This window comes from Saimiri boliviensis, chromosome 7 (assembly GCF_048565385.1).
Source record: "Saimiri boliviensis isolate mSaiBol1 chromosome 7, mSaiBol1.pri, whole genome shotgun sequence".
NCBI classification, from domain to species: Eukaryota; Metazoa; Chordata; class Mammalia; order Primates; family Cebidae; genus Saimiri; species Saimiri boliviensis.
Window position 1 is genome coordinate 65,562,228 of NC_133455.1, and position 14,941 is coordinate 65,577,168.

Sequence of the window (14,941 nt, forward strand, 5' to 3'; positions counted from 1 at the left end):
ATAGCAGTGCTTGTTGTCCAGCTCAGTAAAAAGGTTTGGTGGGTTTTTTTGCTTGTCTGTTTTGTTTTTACCAAATTTATGTGAACGGTTTAATCCACAATTCAAAAAAGCACTTTGACCTTAGAGTTGGTAATGCATATAACAGAGTTAGGACTCAGATTTTTTTTTTTTTTTAAACAGTAAAGATAATAGAAAAAATTATTTTATGGCAGCATTCTCTGACAAATCTGGTGACTAATTGCTGATTAGTATGTTAAATGGGTAGCATTTTAGAGAATGAATTCTTTGAAGATATAAATGTTGTTAACCGAATTGTATAATAAATGTTGGGGTGTATGTTACTTAGGTTTTTAAAGGGTTTTTGAAATGACTTCCAAGAACTACAGTGTACAACAGAAGAGTAGCTAACATTTATTGCACACTTAATATCACAAATCGTGTTCCTAAGGGCTTTACATATGTTATCAGTTACTTTTCAGAACCTGTATAGGTACACTTATATCTACTTTACACATAAGAAAATTGAGACATATCATGTCTGAGAACACACAGCTAGTAATTGGTAGATCTAAGATTTGAACCTAGGCAGTTTGACTCCAAAGCCTGCACTTAAAGCACTATGTTCAGAGTGAATTATTAAGAATCATAGAAACGCTATCATAATGAAGATTAACATTTATGCCTCAGGTATTTTTCTTTATGTAGACATCAACAGATAATCTAAATATTAGGTGTATGTTACGGCTTTTTGTTGTTCTTTTTTTTTTTTTTTTTTTTTTGAGACGGAGTTTCGCTCTTGTTACCCAGGCTGGAGTGCAATGGCGCGATCTCGGCTCACCGCAACCTCCGCCTCCTGGGTTCAGGCAATTCTCCTGCCTCAGCCTCCTGAGTAGCTGGGATTACAGGCATGCGCCACCATGCCCAGCTAATTTTTTTTTTTTTTTATTTTTAGTAGAGATGGGGTTTCACCATGTTGACCAGGATGGTCTCGATCTTTTGACCTTGTGATCCACCCGCCTCGGCCTCCCAAAGTGCTGGGATTACAGGCTTGAGCCACCGCGCCCGGCCGGCTTTTTGTTGTTCTTGTTGTTGTTTTGGGGATAGAGACTGGGTCTGCTTGTGTTGCCTAGGACTGGTCCTGAACTCCTGGGCTCAAGCAGCCCTCCCATCTTGGCCTCCCAGAGTGCTAGAATTACATGATACTATGGCTTTTAATAGAGTGTAAGTAACCAAAGAATAAAGGACTGATATATAGTCATTTCTATTTATTTATTTATTTATTTATTTAATTTATTTATTTATTTGAGACAATCTTGCTCTGTCACCCAGGCTAGTGCAGTGGCACGATCTCAGCTCACTGCAACCTCTAACTCCTGGGTTCAAGCAGTTCTCCTGCCTCAGCCTCTGGAGTAGCTGGGATTATAGGTGCATGCTACCATACCCGGCTAATTTTTGTATTTTTAGTAGAGACAGGGTTTCACCATGTTGGCCAGGATGGTCTCAAAATCCTAATCTTGTGATTTGTCCGCCTCAGCCTCCCAAAGTGCTGGGATTATAGGCATGAGCCACCGCACCCAGCCCATTTTGATTTATTCAATAGTTACCATTTATTATTTCTTGTTTACTGTTTTTGTGAGACTCTTGGTCTTTAAGGGTTTTTCCTAATGATTTATTTTCAGTCTTTTGCCAGCTCTGATTCTCTCAATTATTTCTTTTTGGAAAGGAGACCATCTGGAGTATGGTTTTCCACGATAAGTTCTAGGAACTTAGCCCTTTTTTGACAGGTTTTTCCTTTTTTTTGACTTGTTATGTTAGAGAAATGAGCCCCAACAGAATGAAAAAATACTATTCTCACTGGAAACATTATGTACTACCCTATCGCGTTTTTGGACTACTCTTGACAGGCACAATTGGTTCAAGCAGTTGAAGATCATTTTCAAGTATTAGAAAAATTTTAATACTAAGAATAAACACAGGCCGAGGTAGGTGGATTACCTGAGCCCCAGGAGTTCAAGAGCAGCCTGGGCTACATTACGAAACCCTATCTTCTACCAAAAGTGCAAAAATTAGCTGGGCGTGGTGGTGTAGTGCAAGCCTGAAGTCCCAGCTATTCAGAATGCTGAGGAATGAGAATCACTTGAGCCTGGGCTTGACCCTGCCCCAAAAAGGTATTGATATTTGCAGTTGCTTGACCTAAAAGACTTTATATGGGTCCATGGTTATTTCTTTATTATTACCTTTTTTTTTTTTTTTTTTTTTGAGACGGAGTTTCGCTCTTGTTACCCAGGCTGGAGTGCAATGGCGCGATCTCGGCTCACCGCAACCTCCGCCTCCTGGGTTCAGGCAATTCTCCTGTCTCAGCCTCCTGAGTAGCTGGGATTACAGGCACGCACAACCATGCCCAGCTAATTTTTTGTATTTTTTTAGTAGAGACGGGGTTTCACCTTGTTGACCAGGATGGTCTCGATCTCTTGACCTCGTGATCCACCCGCCTCGGCCTCCCAAAGTGCTGGGATTACAGGCTTGAGCCACCGCGCCCGGCCTATTATTACCTTTTATCTGTTGCACCTTTTTGGTGACAGGAATGAAATTATAGTAAGAAAGCCAGGAATGACAGTAAAGTTCTCTTTACTTTTAAGGAAGTATACCTATGGTTTGAAAATACAAGGTGTATTCAGTACATTTTTGTATGTTACTTTTTTTTTTTTGAGATGGAGTCTTGCTCTGTCGCCCAGGCTGGACTGCAGTGGTATGATCTCAGCTTACTGCAACCTCCGCCTCCTGTGTTCAAATGATTCTCCTGCCTCAGCCTCCAGAATAGCTGGGATTACAGGCACCCACGAGCATGCTTGGCTGATTTTTGTAGTTTTATTAGAGACGGGATTTCACCATATTGGCCATGCTGGTCTTGAACTCCTGACTTTGTAATCCGCCCACCTGGGCCTCCCAAAGTGCTGGGATTACAGGCGTGAGCCACCTCGCCTGGCCAGGTTGTTAATTTTTAATTACAGAAATAATAAGTGAATACTTTCTTTTTCTAAAAATCCAGATAATGACCTTCTGGACCATCAACCCAAATCCTTGTCTCCTTGCTTTTAAAAAAGCGACTATAGGCCGGGCATGGTGGCTCACGTCTGTAATCCTGGCAATTTGAGAAGCCGAGGCAGGTGGATCACGAGGTCAAGAGATTGAGACCATCCTGGTCAACATGGTGAAACCCCGTCTCTACTAAAAATACAAAAAATTAGCTGGGCATGGTGGCACATGCCTGTAATCCCAGCTACTCAGGAGGCTGAGGCAGGAGAATTGCCTGAACCCAGGAGGTGGAGGTTGCGGTGAGCCGAGATTGCACCATTGCACTCCAGCCTGGGTAACAAGAGCGAAACTCCATCTCAAAAAAAAAAAAAAAAAAAAAAGCGACTACTGCCAGGCCTTTATTATTATTAATGTCAACAGCCAAGGACAAAGTCAGTTTATGAGAGCCTTTTGCAATTTTTGTGTTAACTTGTGACGGCCCAGTGATGATCACTATTCCTACTTAGAGAGAATAGGACTAACTTTCAGAAATCCAGGCATTTTTCTACCTTTCATACTTTATCTTTCTTTTCCTTTACTTCTCATTTCTGTCTTTTATCACTTCTTTCTTTCTTCATTCTTTCTCTCTTTTGCCTGGATTGAGATTGTAAGTCCCTCTCAGTGAAGGGTAAGATTATGAGATCTGAGGGCTGTATAAATCTTATAACTTGTTCCTTAAGCATGTTGAAATGCAGTGTGAAAATTGGATGAATGACATTTTCCAAGCATATGTAAATAGCATATCTATCATATAAGGTCATTTTCAGATGTAATGGATAGTAGAAAATTATTATTATTATTATTATTATTGAGATGGAGTCTTGCTCTGTCACCAGGCTAGAGTACAGTGGTGCAATCTCAGCTCACTGCAACGTCCGTCTCCAGAGTTCAAGCGATTCTTCTGCCTCAGCCTTCCGAGTAGCTGGTACTGCAGGCATCTGCAACCACAACTGGATTTTTTTGTTTGTTTTTTTAAGCACAAACCAGGTTTCACCATGTTAGCCAGGCTGGTCTCCAACTGCTGACCTCAGGTGATTCACCTGTCTCAGCCTCCCAAAGTGCTGGGATTACAGGCGTGAGCTACTATGCCTGACCTAAGTATTTTTTAAATTACTTTTTGTAGCCAGTGGTGGCTAATGCCTGTATTCCCCACACATTGAGAAGCTAAGGCGGGCAGATTGCTTGACCTCATGAGTTTGAGACCAACCTGTGTAACAGTGTGAAACCTGTCTCTACTGAAAATATAAAAATTAGCCAGGCATAGTGGTGTGCACCTGTAGTCCCTGCTATTCAGGAGGCTAAGGTAGGAGGATAGCTTGAGCCCAGGAGGTGGAGCCAGGCCTTTCTCAAAAATAAATAAATAAATACATACATACATACTTTTCGTTAGGGGACATACTATTTTTATTGCTATTTAAGAAATCCAGTTTGTAATATAAAGTAATTCTCTGCAAAACTGTCACTTTATGTGAAACTCAACCTTTTTTTTTTTTTTTTTAAAGACAATATTTTGCCCTGTCACCCAGGCTGTAGTGCAGTGACATAATCATGGCCCACTGTAGTTTTGACCTTCCAGTTCAATTGATCCTACACCTCAGCCTACCTAGCAGCTGGGTCTACAGTTGCATACTACCATGCCCAGCTAAGTTTTTGTTTTGTTTTGTTTTGTTTTTTAGAGACAGGGTTTTGCCATGTTACTTAGGTTGGTCTCAAAATTCCTGGGGCTCAAATGATCCTCCCATCTCAGCCTCTTAAAGTGCTGGGGTTACAGGTATGAGCCACTATACCCAGCCTGATAATTTTATCTTTAAGTTTTAATAATAGTCCCATCGGTATGCTGCATCCAGACACATCTCACATGCAAGGATACACAAAGACTCAAAACAAAGGGATGGAGAAAGATTTACCAACCAAATGGAGAGCAAAAATAAATAAATAAATAAAAGCAGGAGTTGCAGTTTTTGCCTCTGATAAAATAGACTTTAAAGCAACAAAGATCAAAAGAAGCAAAGAAGGACATTATATAATGATAAAAGGATCAATGCAACAAGAAGAGCTAAAGATCCTAAATATATACACACCCAATACAGGAATACCCAGATACATAAGACTTACAAAGAGACTTAGACTCCCACATAATAATACTGGGAGACTTCAACATCAATATTAGACAGATCAATGAGACAGAAAATTAACAACGATATCCAGGACTTGAACTCAGATCCCGAACAAGTAAACTAAATTAACATTTATAGAACTCTCCACTTTAAATAAACAAAATACACATTCTTTTTTTTTTTTTCTTTTGTTTACAAAATACACATTCTTATCAGTACCACATCACACCGACTTACAGGTTTAAATGAAATATTAGTTGGCTGCTTGTTTGTTATTTTCTTCCCTCATTTTTTTCATGTCTCCATTATTAAGCACAATTATAGGCATACCCATTTTTAGACTGCATTATAGCCCGGGCAATAAAGCAACACCCCTTTTCTTTCTCCCTCTTCCTCTTCCTCTTTCTTCCTCTCCTTCACTCTTTTTTTATTATTATTATTTTTCCTTTCTTTTTTTTTTAAAAAAAAGTTTTAATAATAGCAATTTTCTATGGTTCGTAAAAAATAGGACAGCTAGAGATGCTGCAGGAATTCACGTTTACTTGGTGAGTTTATAATCAAGAGGTTTTAAATCCCTATTCCTAAAGTCAGGAATTGGCAACATGTGATTAATATTGTTGGTTTATGGGCCGGGCGCGGTGGCTCACACCTGTAATCCCAGCAGTTTGGGAGGCTGAGGCGGGTGGATCACGAGGTCAAGAGATCAAGACCATCCCAGTCAACATGGTGAAACCCTGTCTCTACTAAAAATACAAAAAATTAGCTGGGCGTGGTGGCGCGTGCCTGTAATCCCAGCTACTCAGGAGGCTGAGGCAGGAGAATTGCCTGAACCCAGGAGGCGGAAGTTGCAGTGAGGCGAGATCGCGCCATTGCACTCCAGCCTGGGTAACAAGAGCGAAACTCTGTCTCAAAAAAAAAAAAAAAATATATATATATATATATAGTTGGTTTATAACTATGAAAATAGATTATAAAAACTGGGATATAGAAACTGCAAATAATGGGCCAAACATAAATCTCACTCTTAATCTGTAGAGCCGAGATCCTCAGTTGTTTGAGTTTTTAGGTGTTTTTGTCACTGATTAAACTGCATTTTTTCTGTTAGTCGACCTTAGCTTCACCTGCTTGTATGTTTTTAGGAAGTTGGGTGCTTATACCCATCATCCAAGATAAAAACTGCTTTTGTTAGAAGCAGATTGGTTTGTTTAACCACATTGCATTCCTTAATTCCTGAAGTCGTGCTGTGCTGGGTGCATTGCTGTATTTTCCTACTTTGCAGTCTTTCATGTGAATCTTTCAACAAATTTTATTTGGTGATGGATGCTTAGTAAGAGACTAGAATTTTTTTTTTTTTTAATGAATCTATACAATGCATTTGTGTTTGTGTGTGTGTGTGTGTGTGTGTGTGTGTGATGGAATTTTGCTCTTGTTGCCCAGGCTGGAGTACAATGACATGATCTTTGCTCACTGCCACCTCCGCCTCCCAGGTTCAAGTGATTCTCCTGTCTTAGCCTCCTGAATGGCTGGGATTACAGGCACGTGCCACCACACCCGGCTAATTTTTGTATTTTTACTAGAGATGGAGTTTCACAATGTTGGCCAGGCCTCAGGTGATCTACCCACCTTGCCCTCCCAAAGTGCTGAGATTACAAACGTGAGCCACTGCGCCAGACTGAAGCTAGGATTTTAGTTACATAGTTATATTCAGTATTTCTTACTCTCTTCATTGTTACTCACCCAAACAGTCTTTTCAGCCATTTTCCTTCTAATTTCATCCTGTGAAAATTTAATACTACAGATTATTATATATCTGTATGTATGTAATGTATATATCTGTGCTTTATACATAAAATGATTACTTTTTGCCCTCCCCTTTCTCCCTCCATTTTTAGTCCCTTTAGCATGGGGTTTTGCTTCCATTAAGAATGCATGGCATAGGCTGGGCATGATAGCTCATGCCTGTAATCCCAGCACTTTGGGAGTCTGAGGTCGGTGGTCAGGAGTTCAAGACCAGCCTGGCCAACATGGCAAAACCCTGTCTCTACTGAAAATTCAAAAATTAGCCAGGCATGGTGCATCATGCCTGTAGTCCCAGATTTTTCGGAAGCTGAGGCAAAAGAATTGCTTGCACCTGGGAGGTGGAGGTTGCAGTGAGCCGAGATTGCACCACTGCACTCCAGCCTGGGTGACAGAGTAAGACTCCATCTCAAAAAAAAAAAAAAAAAAAAAAAATGCATTGCATAGACTCATGATAAGCTTAAAACTTGGCTGATTTAAACATATTGAGGGTACAGCCAATGACAGCTACTTCTGAGACACTGGAGAGATGGTGGCGTAAGAGCAAAGAAAAATCCCTTTGTTTCCAGAAAATCTCCTGAAAAAGAGGAAAGCTTATCAAGCCCTCAAAACCTCGCAGGCAAAGCAGGCACTTTTGACAAAGAAGGAACAGAGGAAAGGAAGGCAAAGGGCCCAGGTTTAAGCGACTGGAATCATTCCTACAGATTCCTGGCAGCAGAAATGTGACAAGGTGTGTGTCAGACTAGAAGTGAAACCTCACACCTTGGAATTGCCAGATGAACATTCCTTGGCCTTTGTTGTACACATCTAAAGGATTGATGGTGTGAGTTTACTGGTACAGAGAACCATTGCAAGACTTTGCTAAAGAAAATTTTTAGTGGTGTCTTTGTAAAAGTCACCCCCCAGAACCTAAAAATGCTGCGTATAGTGGAACCTTATGTGACCTGAGGATTTCCAAATCTGAAATCTCTCCGGAAACTCATTTTGAAACGTGGACAAGCCAAGGTCAAGAATAAGACCATTCCTCTGACAAACAACACAGTGACTGAGGAGCACCTGGGGAAGTTTGGTGTCATTTGATTGGAAGACCTCATTTATGAAATTGCCTTCCCAGGGAGGCGTTTCCAGGGGATCTCATGGTTCTTGCACCCTTTCCACCTCTCAGTGGCCCGTCATGCTACCAAAACTAGAGTGGGCTTCCTCAAGGAGATGGGCACACCTGGCTATCAGGGTGAATGCATTAATCAGCTTATTTGCCCGCTGAACTAGACCCATATGCCAAACTGCAGTAAATTTTTATCAGTGAAGTGGATGCCTGTGTTTTTGTGTTTTTGTGTTTTGGAGATTTTTTTTTTTTTTTTGACAGTGTTTTCGCCCTTGTTGCCTAAGCTGGAGTGTGGTGGCATGGTCTCCGCTCACTGCAACCTCTGCTTCCTGTGTTCAGGCGATTCTCCTGCCTCCTGAGTGGCTGGGATTGCAGGTACCTGCCACTATACTTGGCTAGTTTTTTATATTTAGTAGAGATGGGGTTCTGCCACATTGGTCAGGCTGTTCTTGAGTTCCCGACCTTGGGTGATCCACCCACCTCAGCTTCCCAAAGTGTTGGGATTACAGGTATGAGCTCCTGCGCCTGGAATTTTTATCAAGTATCTTCAGAGAAGATTATTTCCTGCTTTATCTTCAGAAACTGGAAAAGAAGTGTCAAAGAAAAGATAGTAGCTGGCCAGGAGGGGTGGCTCACACCTGTAATCCTACCACTCTGAGAGGCTGCTGCAGTGGGCTGATCACCTGAGGTCCAGAGTTTGAGACCAGTCTGGCCAATGTGGCGAATCCCCATCTCCACTAAAAATGCAAGAATTAGCTGGGTGTGGTGGTGTGTGCCTGTGGTCCCAGCTGCTCAGGAGGCTAAGGCGGGAGAATCACTTGAACCCTGGAGGCAGAGGTTGCGGTAAGCTGAGTTCACTCCATTATACTGTAGCCTGGGCAACAAGAGTGAAACTCGTCTCAAAAGAAAAAAGAAAAAAAAATGAAGGCCGGGCGCGGTGGCTCAAGCCTGTAAATCCCAGCACTTTGGGAGGCCGAGGCGGGTGGATCACGAGGTCGAGAGATCGAGACCATCCTGGTCAACATGGTGAAACCCCGTCTCTACTAAAAATACAAAAAACTAGCTGGGCGTGGTGGCGCGTGCCTGTAATCCCAGCTACTCAGGAGGCTGAGGCAGGAGAATTGCCTGAGCCCAGGCGGAGGTTGCGGTGAGCCAAGATCGCGCCATTGCACTCCAGCCTGGGTAACAAGAGCGAAACTCCATCTCAGAAAAAAATGTAGTTTTTGGCAAGCACCATGTTCATGGCAAGCACCTTTCGTCACAGTCCAGTTCCAAGGATAAATTCCGGCATTTTCTACATTAGCTGCTGCCACATCTGAAATCAGCACATTCCATGGAGGAAGGAGTCCTGCTTTGTTGCATCTTCTTTCCTAGGGTTTCATGTTGGTAAATGAGTAACTCTAGCACTTATACAAGACTCCCTAAGACTCCTGCAGCAGTAGACCAAGCCAAGAGACATAATTGAATCTGGAGATTCCTGGGGCCTTGTTGTTAAAAAAGACTTGAAATACACATGGCAAGAAAGGTACAAAAATAAATGTTCACTTGTCTCTGCAAAAATAAATAAATAAATAAATAAATAAATAAATAAATAAATAAAATAAAATCCTAATTCTGAGTATTGAAGTAGAAGTAACTTTCTTTCAAAGAATTTCGGATTTCCCCCAATCTCTCCAAACACAACTTTAAAAATATATATATATTTAGTATTTTAGAGATAGGGTTTTCTCTGTTGCCTGTGCATGAATGCAGTGATACAATCATAGCTTGTTGCAGCCTCAAACTCCTGGACCTAAGCAGACTTCCACCTCAGTCTTCCAAGTTGCTAGGAGTACTATAGGTACATACCACCGCACTTGACAAATGTTTTAATTTTTTTTTTTTTTCAGTGATAGGATATTGTTGTGTTGCCCCAGTTGGTGTTGAACCCTTTAGCCCAAACAATCCTCCTACCCCAGCCTCCCAAGGTGCTGAGATTATAGGCATGAGCCACTGCATCTAGCCCACAGCAATTTTTTAATGTAAAATTTACTTCACTTTTTAAAATAATGTCTGGGATATAAAAGGGGCTACACTTTTAGAACATAATGCTTTTATGTTTAACTTAATTTTTCGAAAACCCCAGTACAGCAGAAGCCAATTTTTTTTACGTGAAGAAAGATGCTCTTTGTCTCAATTTACTGCTTTATATGTATTATTTGGTATTTCCTATAGCATGAAGCCTCCTTTTAGGTCATCCAGTGGTTCAGAACACTCAACAGAGAGCTCTGTATCGTTGGGGGATGGACAATTGAACAGATCTAGTTCAAGAAACTTTCCAACTGAACGGCATAACCCTACAATAACTGGGCATCAGGAGCAAACATATCTTCAAAAGGAGACTTTCACTTTGCAGGTGGAACAGAATGGGGACTATGGTAGGGGCAGGTAAGGAAATATGGTACCTGAAAATCTTTGATAGTAATATGATCATCCTGAATAGTTGACGAACATGATCTGGCAGCTGGTTTTGTTTCGTTTTAATTTAATTATTGGTATATGGTTATATTAAATACATTATTTTTAGAACACGAATCTGTTTTTTATAATTAAGAAATAGAGTACTCATATAGGATATAGCTATGAATCAGAGGTTTATAAAGCTATTCTGAAGTTCTTTTTAGTTCATATAGGAAAGAATAGCTCAGAAAAATAACATACCCATCTGCCTTATGGTTTTAATTTCTTCCAATTCTAAAGTATAAAAGTGGCTGGGCACGGTGGCTCACGCCTGTAATCCCAACACTTTGGGAGGCTGAGGTGAGTGGATCATTTGAGGTCAGTAGTTTAAGACCAGCCTGGCGAACATGATGAAATGCTGTCTCTATGAAAAAATGGAAAAATTAGCCAGGTGTGGTGGCAGGCATCTGTAATCCCAGCTACTCGAGAGGCTGAGGCAGAATCACTTGAACCTGGGAGGCAGAGGTTGCCGTGAGCCAAGATCGTGCCACTGCACTCCAGACTGGGTGACAGCGAGACTCCATCTCAAAATAAATACATAAACTATAGGGGTGAGGTTATATATTGCCGATTAAACCAGAGTATGTTTCTTGTTTGAAGGGAGTGCTACTAACAAATGGATTCAACTAACTTGATGGTGTGCTAGTAGGTAAAGTTTTTGGCAAATTGGCTCAAGATCCCTCAGAATAACATATTGTCTTTTAGTAATAGAGAAGACTAACCCCAAATGTAGACATATACTTAAAATAGAAATGTATACAGCTTTGATAGAATGTGTATATCTGAAGAAACTTATGAGTTGTCCCCACCCCCCTCCTTTTTTGTTATTAAAAGGAGATCTCTTTTCAGAGGTCGAAGACGACGAGAAGATGACAGGATCTCGGTAAGTTTTTTAAAACTTTTAATTATATTGAGACTTTTTTTGTCTTCTGTGGTTTACTGGAATTGGCTTATGGTCTTTCCTTTTTTGGGTTTTTGTTTTATTTGATTCTAGCCTTCAGCAAAGGCCTCAGCCTCCCAAAGTGCTGGGATTACAGGTGTGTGCCACTGCATCCAGCCCAACAAATCTTTTTTAGCATTTCATTGTAGCATTCCATATGACTTCTCAAGTGGCCCTCAACAGTTTGGAATAAGAGATTAGGCTGGGTGTGGTGGCTCACACCTGTAATCCCAGCATTTTAGTTTAAGACCATTCTGGCCAACATGGTGAAACCTCATCTCTACTAAAAATACAAAAATTAGCTGGGCATGGTGGCTCACGCCTGTAGTCCCAACTACTCAGGAGGCTGAGTTAGGAGAGTCACTTGAACCTGGGAAGCTGAGGTTGCAGTGAGCTGAGATCGTACCACTGCACTCCAGCCTGAGCGACAAGAGCAAGACTCTGTCTCAAAAAACAAAAATAGATACTAGATTTGGGGTGTATTCAATATGTTGTAAATGTCATGATTGATCACTGAACATTGGGGTGAAAGAAAAGAAAAACAGGTATGCCTTCCAGTAGGTAGGTCATAGTAGAGGATCTCTTATGCAGGAGGGAGATTTTAGCTGGGAATAAAATTTTGGATTTGTAAGTCTTCACATAGTAATTGGAGTGATAATCTCATGCTGGGTACTCTCCATAGAGTGATGAAAGTGGTCTAATATGAAACTTTGGGGTTGAAAATGAGTATTCAGCATGCTGGGGGTTTTTTTGTTGTTGTTTGTTTGTTTTGAGATGAAGTCTTGCTCCATGGCCCAGGCTGGAGTAGTGGTGTGATCTGAAACCCTGTGTCTACTCAAAATACAAAATTTATCTGGGCATAGTGGCACATGCCTGTATTCCCAGCTACTCGGGAGGCTGAGGCAGAAGAATCGCTTGAACCCAGGAGGCAGAGGTTGCAGTGAGCTGAGGTTGTGCCACTCCACTCCAGTCTGGCAACAGAGTGAAACTCTGTTTCAAAAAAAAAAGAAGAAAAATTAGTTCCCAAGGAAAGAATGATTAACACATCAAATGCTATAGTGAGGTCAGGAAAAAGAGTCTGTCAGATATGCATTGTTGAAAGCATTGGTGACACCTAAAATAATTTTAGTGGAGTGATGACAAAGTGGAGGAAATAGAACAAGTAAGAGTGAATATAGGGTGATAGACAGGAGGGAAGCATGAGATTTTTTAAACATGTTATATAGAGGAAGGATATTTTTCTCTCAAGATACATAGATGGAGAAAGTTGGTGATGGTTGGATGCAGGGGTTTAATCTTGTAATCCCAGCACTTTGGGAGGCCAAGGGGAGAAGATCACTTAAGCTCAAGAGTTCAAGACCAGCCTGGATAACTTAGTGAACCCTTGTCACTACTAAAAAATAAAAATTTAACCAGGTGTGGTGGCACGCACAGCTACTCCAGATGCATAAAAGGCCAGGAGAATTACTTGAACGCAGGCAGTCAAAGTTGTAGTCAGCTATGGTTGTGTCATTGCATTTCAGCCTGGGAAACAGACCAAGACCCTGTCTCAAAAAAAAGAGGGCTCATAGCAAATTTAGGTAGAGTGGGTGTTTTTGTTAAGAAGATATAGCAAATTATGAAATGAATAGTGGAGACTGATTAGAAGGTTTAAGGAGTTTGGCAAAGTTTACAGAAGAAGCAGGTGAGAGAACTGACTAAAGAAAAGTAGAACTGATAAAGACTGATGAGAGTTCAAGGGAGATGCAAAACCAAGAATTTATATAGGTATACAGTCCTGTGCATTATAGAGGTTTTGTTTGCTTCTTTTCTTGCAGCTTTAAGCTCTGTGGCACAGGATTTGAGAATGAGATAGCCATGTTACCTATTTTATTATTTGTTCATTTTAGAGATCTCATCCTTCAACAGCTGAATCAAAGGCTCCAACACCAAAGTTTGACCTGCTAGCCTCAAATTTTCCACCTTTACCTGGAAGTTCATCAAGAATGCCAGGGGAACTCGTTTTGGAAAATAGGATGTCTGATGTTGTTAAAGGTGTCTACAAAGAAAAGGTAAACACCCACAATCTAATATGAGTCTTAACTTATGAGACCATATTTAGGCTTTATTTGCACTGTTATTATTTAAAATTTTATGGCCGGGCGCGGTGGCTCAAGCCTGTAATCCCAGCACTTTGGGAGGCCGAGGCGGGTGGATCACGAGGTCAAGAGATCGAGACCATCCTGGTCAACATGGTGAAACCCCGTCTCTACTAAAAATACTAAAAAAAATTAGCTGGGCATGGTGGCGTGTGCCTGTAATCCCAGCTACTCAGGAGGCTGAGACAGGAGAATTGCCTGAACCCAGGAGGCGGAGGTTGCAGTGAGCCGAGATCACGCCATTGCACTCCAGCCTGGGCAACAAGAGCGAAACTCCATCTCATAAAAAAAAAGATTTAGCTTTCTTAAACCAACATACTCATGCTTTCCCCATCCTCCTGATACATTGTACTTCATTATATCTAAGATATCCTCAATTACAAATCACCCATTATTTTAGTATCTCTAAGAAAGTAAAAGATGTTGCTAGTTATGTTAGGATACACCGTCCTTTGTAAGTCACATATCAGTATTACATATTTTTTTCACGGCTGATACTCAAACAAAATATACTATGATTGTTTTTTGTACACTCTCAGTGCCCTACTGCATAGCTGTGTTCCTGGGCCTTGTCTTTACCATCACCCTGGGAATTTTCCTTACTCTTCCTTTATCATATCCCCATTTTTTCCTCACTCTTGTTTGACTCTCTTATATTAGGGTGGTTATCACCTTCCACAGTCATGAAGTATAAATTTCTCGCATTCTGAAAATGTTTTTCTGCTCTCAAATTAATCAGTAATTCATTTCTATATTGGAATCTCCATTAGAAATCATTTTCCCTTGGAATTTTGAAGGTATTATTCCACTGTCTTCTTTCTTTAAAAAAATATTGTGACATGTAGTACTTACTTCATAAATTCTTGGGAGGCTGAGGACAGGCAGATACCAGTGGTCAGGAGTTTGAGACCAGCCTGACTAACATGGCAAAACACTGGCTGTACTAAGAATACAAAAAAAATTAGCCGGGCGTGGTTGTGGGTGCCTGTAATCCCAGCACTTGGGAGGCTGAGGCAGGAGAATTGCCTGAACCCAGGAGACAGAGGTTGCAGTGAACTGAGCAGAGGTAATAATAATAATAATTTAAAAAATAATAGCCGGGCGCGGTGGCTCAAGCCTGTAATCCCAGCACTTTGGGAGGCCGAGGCGGGTGGATCACGAGGTCAAGAGATCGAGACCATCCTGGTCAACAAGGTGAAACCCCGTCTCTACTAAAAATACAAAAAGTTAGCTGGGCATGGTAGCACATGCCCGTAATCCCAGCTACTCA

General features: G+C 41.1%; 1 protein-coding gene and 1 pseudogene across 7 annotated transcripts in view; both read left to right on the plus strand.

The window, feature by feature from the left end:
- LARP4 (La ribonucleoprotein 4) overlaps positions 1-14,941 on the plus strand; it is an 83,331-nt gene that overhangs the window by 57,895 nt on the left and 10,495 nt on the right. For 5 of the 6 annotated variants that reach the window (XM_074402635.1, XM_010349807.3, XM_074402636.1 and 2 more), the window contains 3 exons: positions 10,309-10,521; positions 11,428-11,476; positions 13,423-13,584. In XM_074402635.1, the coding sequence (XP_074258736.1) occupies positions 10,309-10,521; positions 11,428-11,476; positions 13,423-13,584 (424 nt within the window). The remainder of the gene's footprint in view (positions 1-10,308; positions 10,522-11,427; positions 11,477-13,422; positions 13,585-14,941) is intronic. The other variant, XM_010349806.3, reaches the window with a different exon arrangement.
- Positions 858-10,302, plus strand: LOC141585116 (ribosomal protein uL30-like; annotated as a pseudogene). The gene has a single exon (XR_012518440.1). The product of XR_012518440.1 is annotated as a ribosomal protein uL30-like (transcript).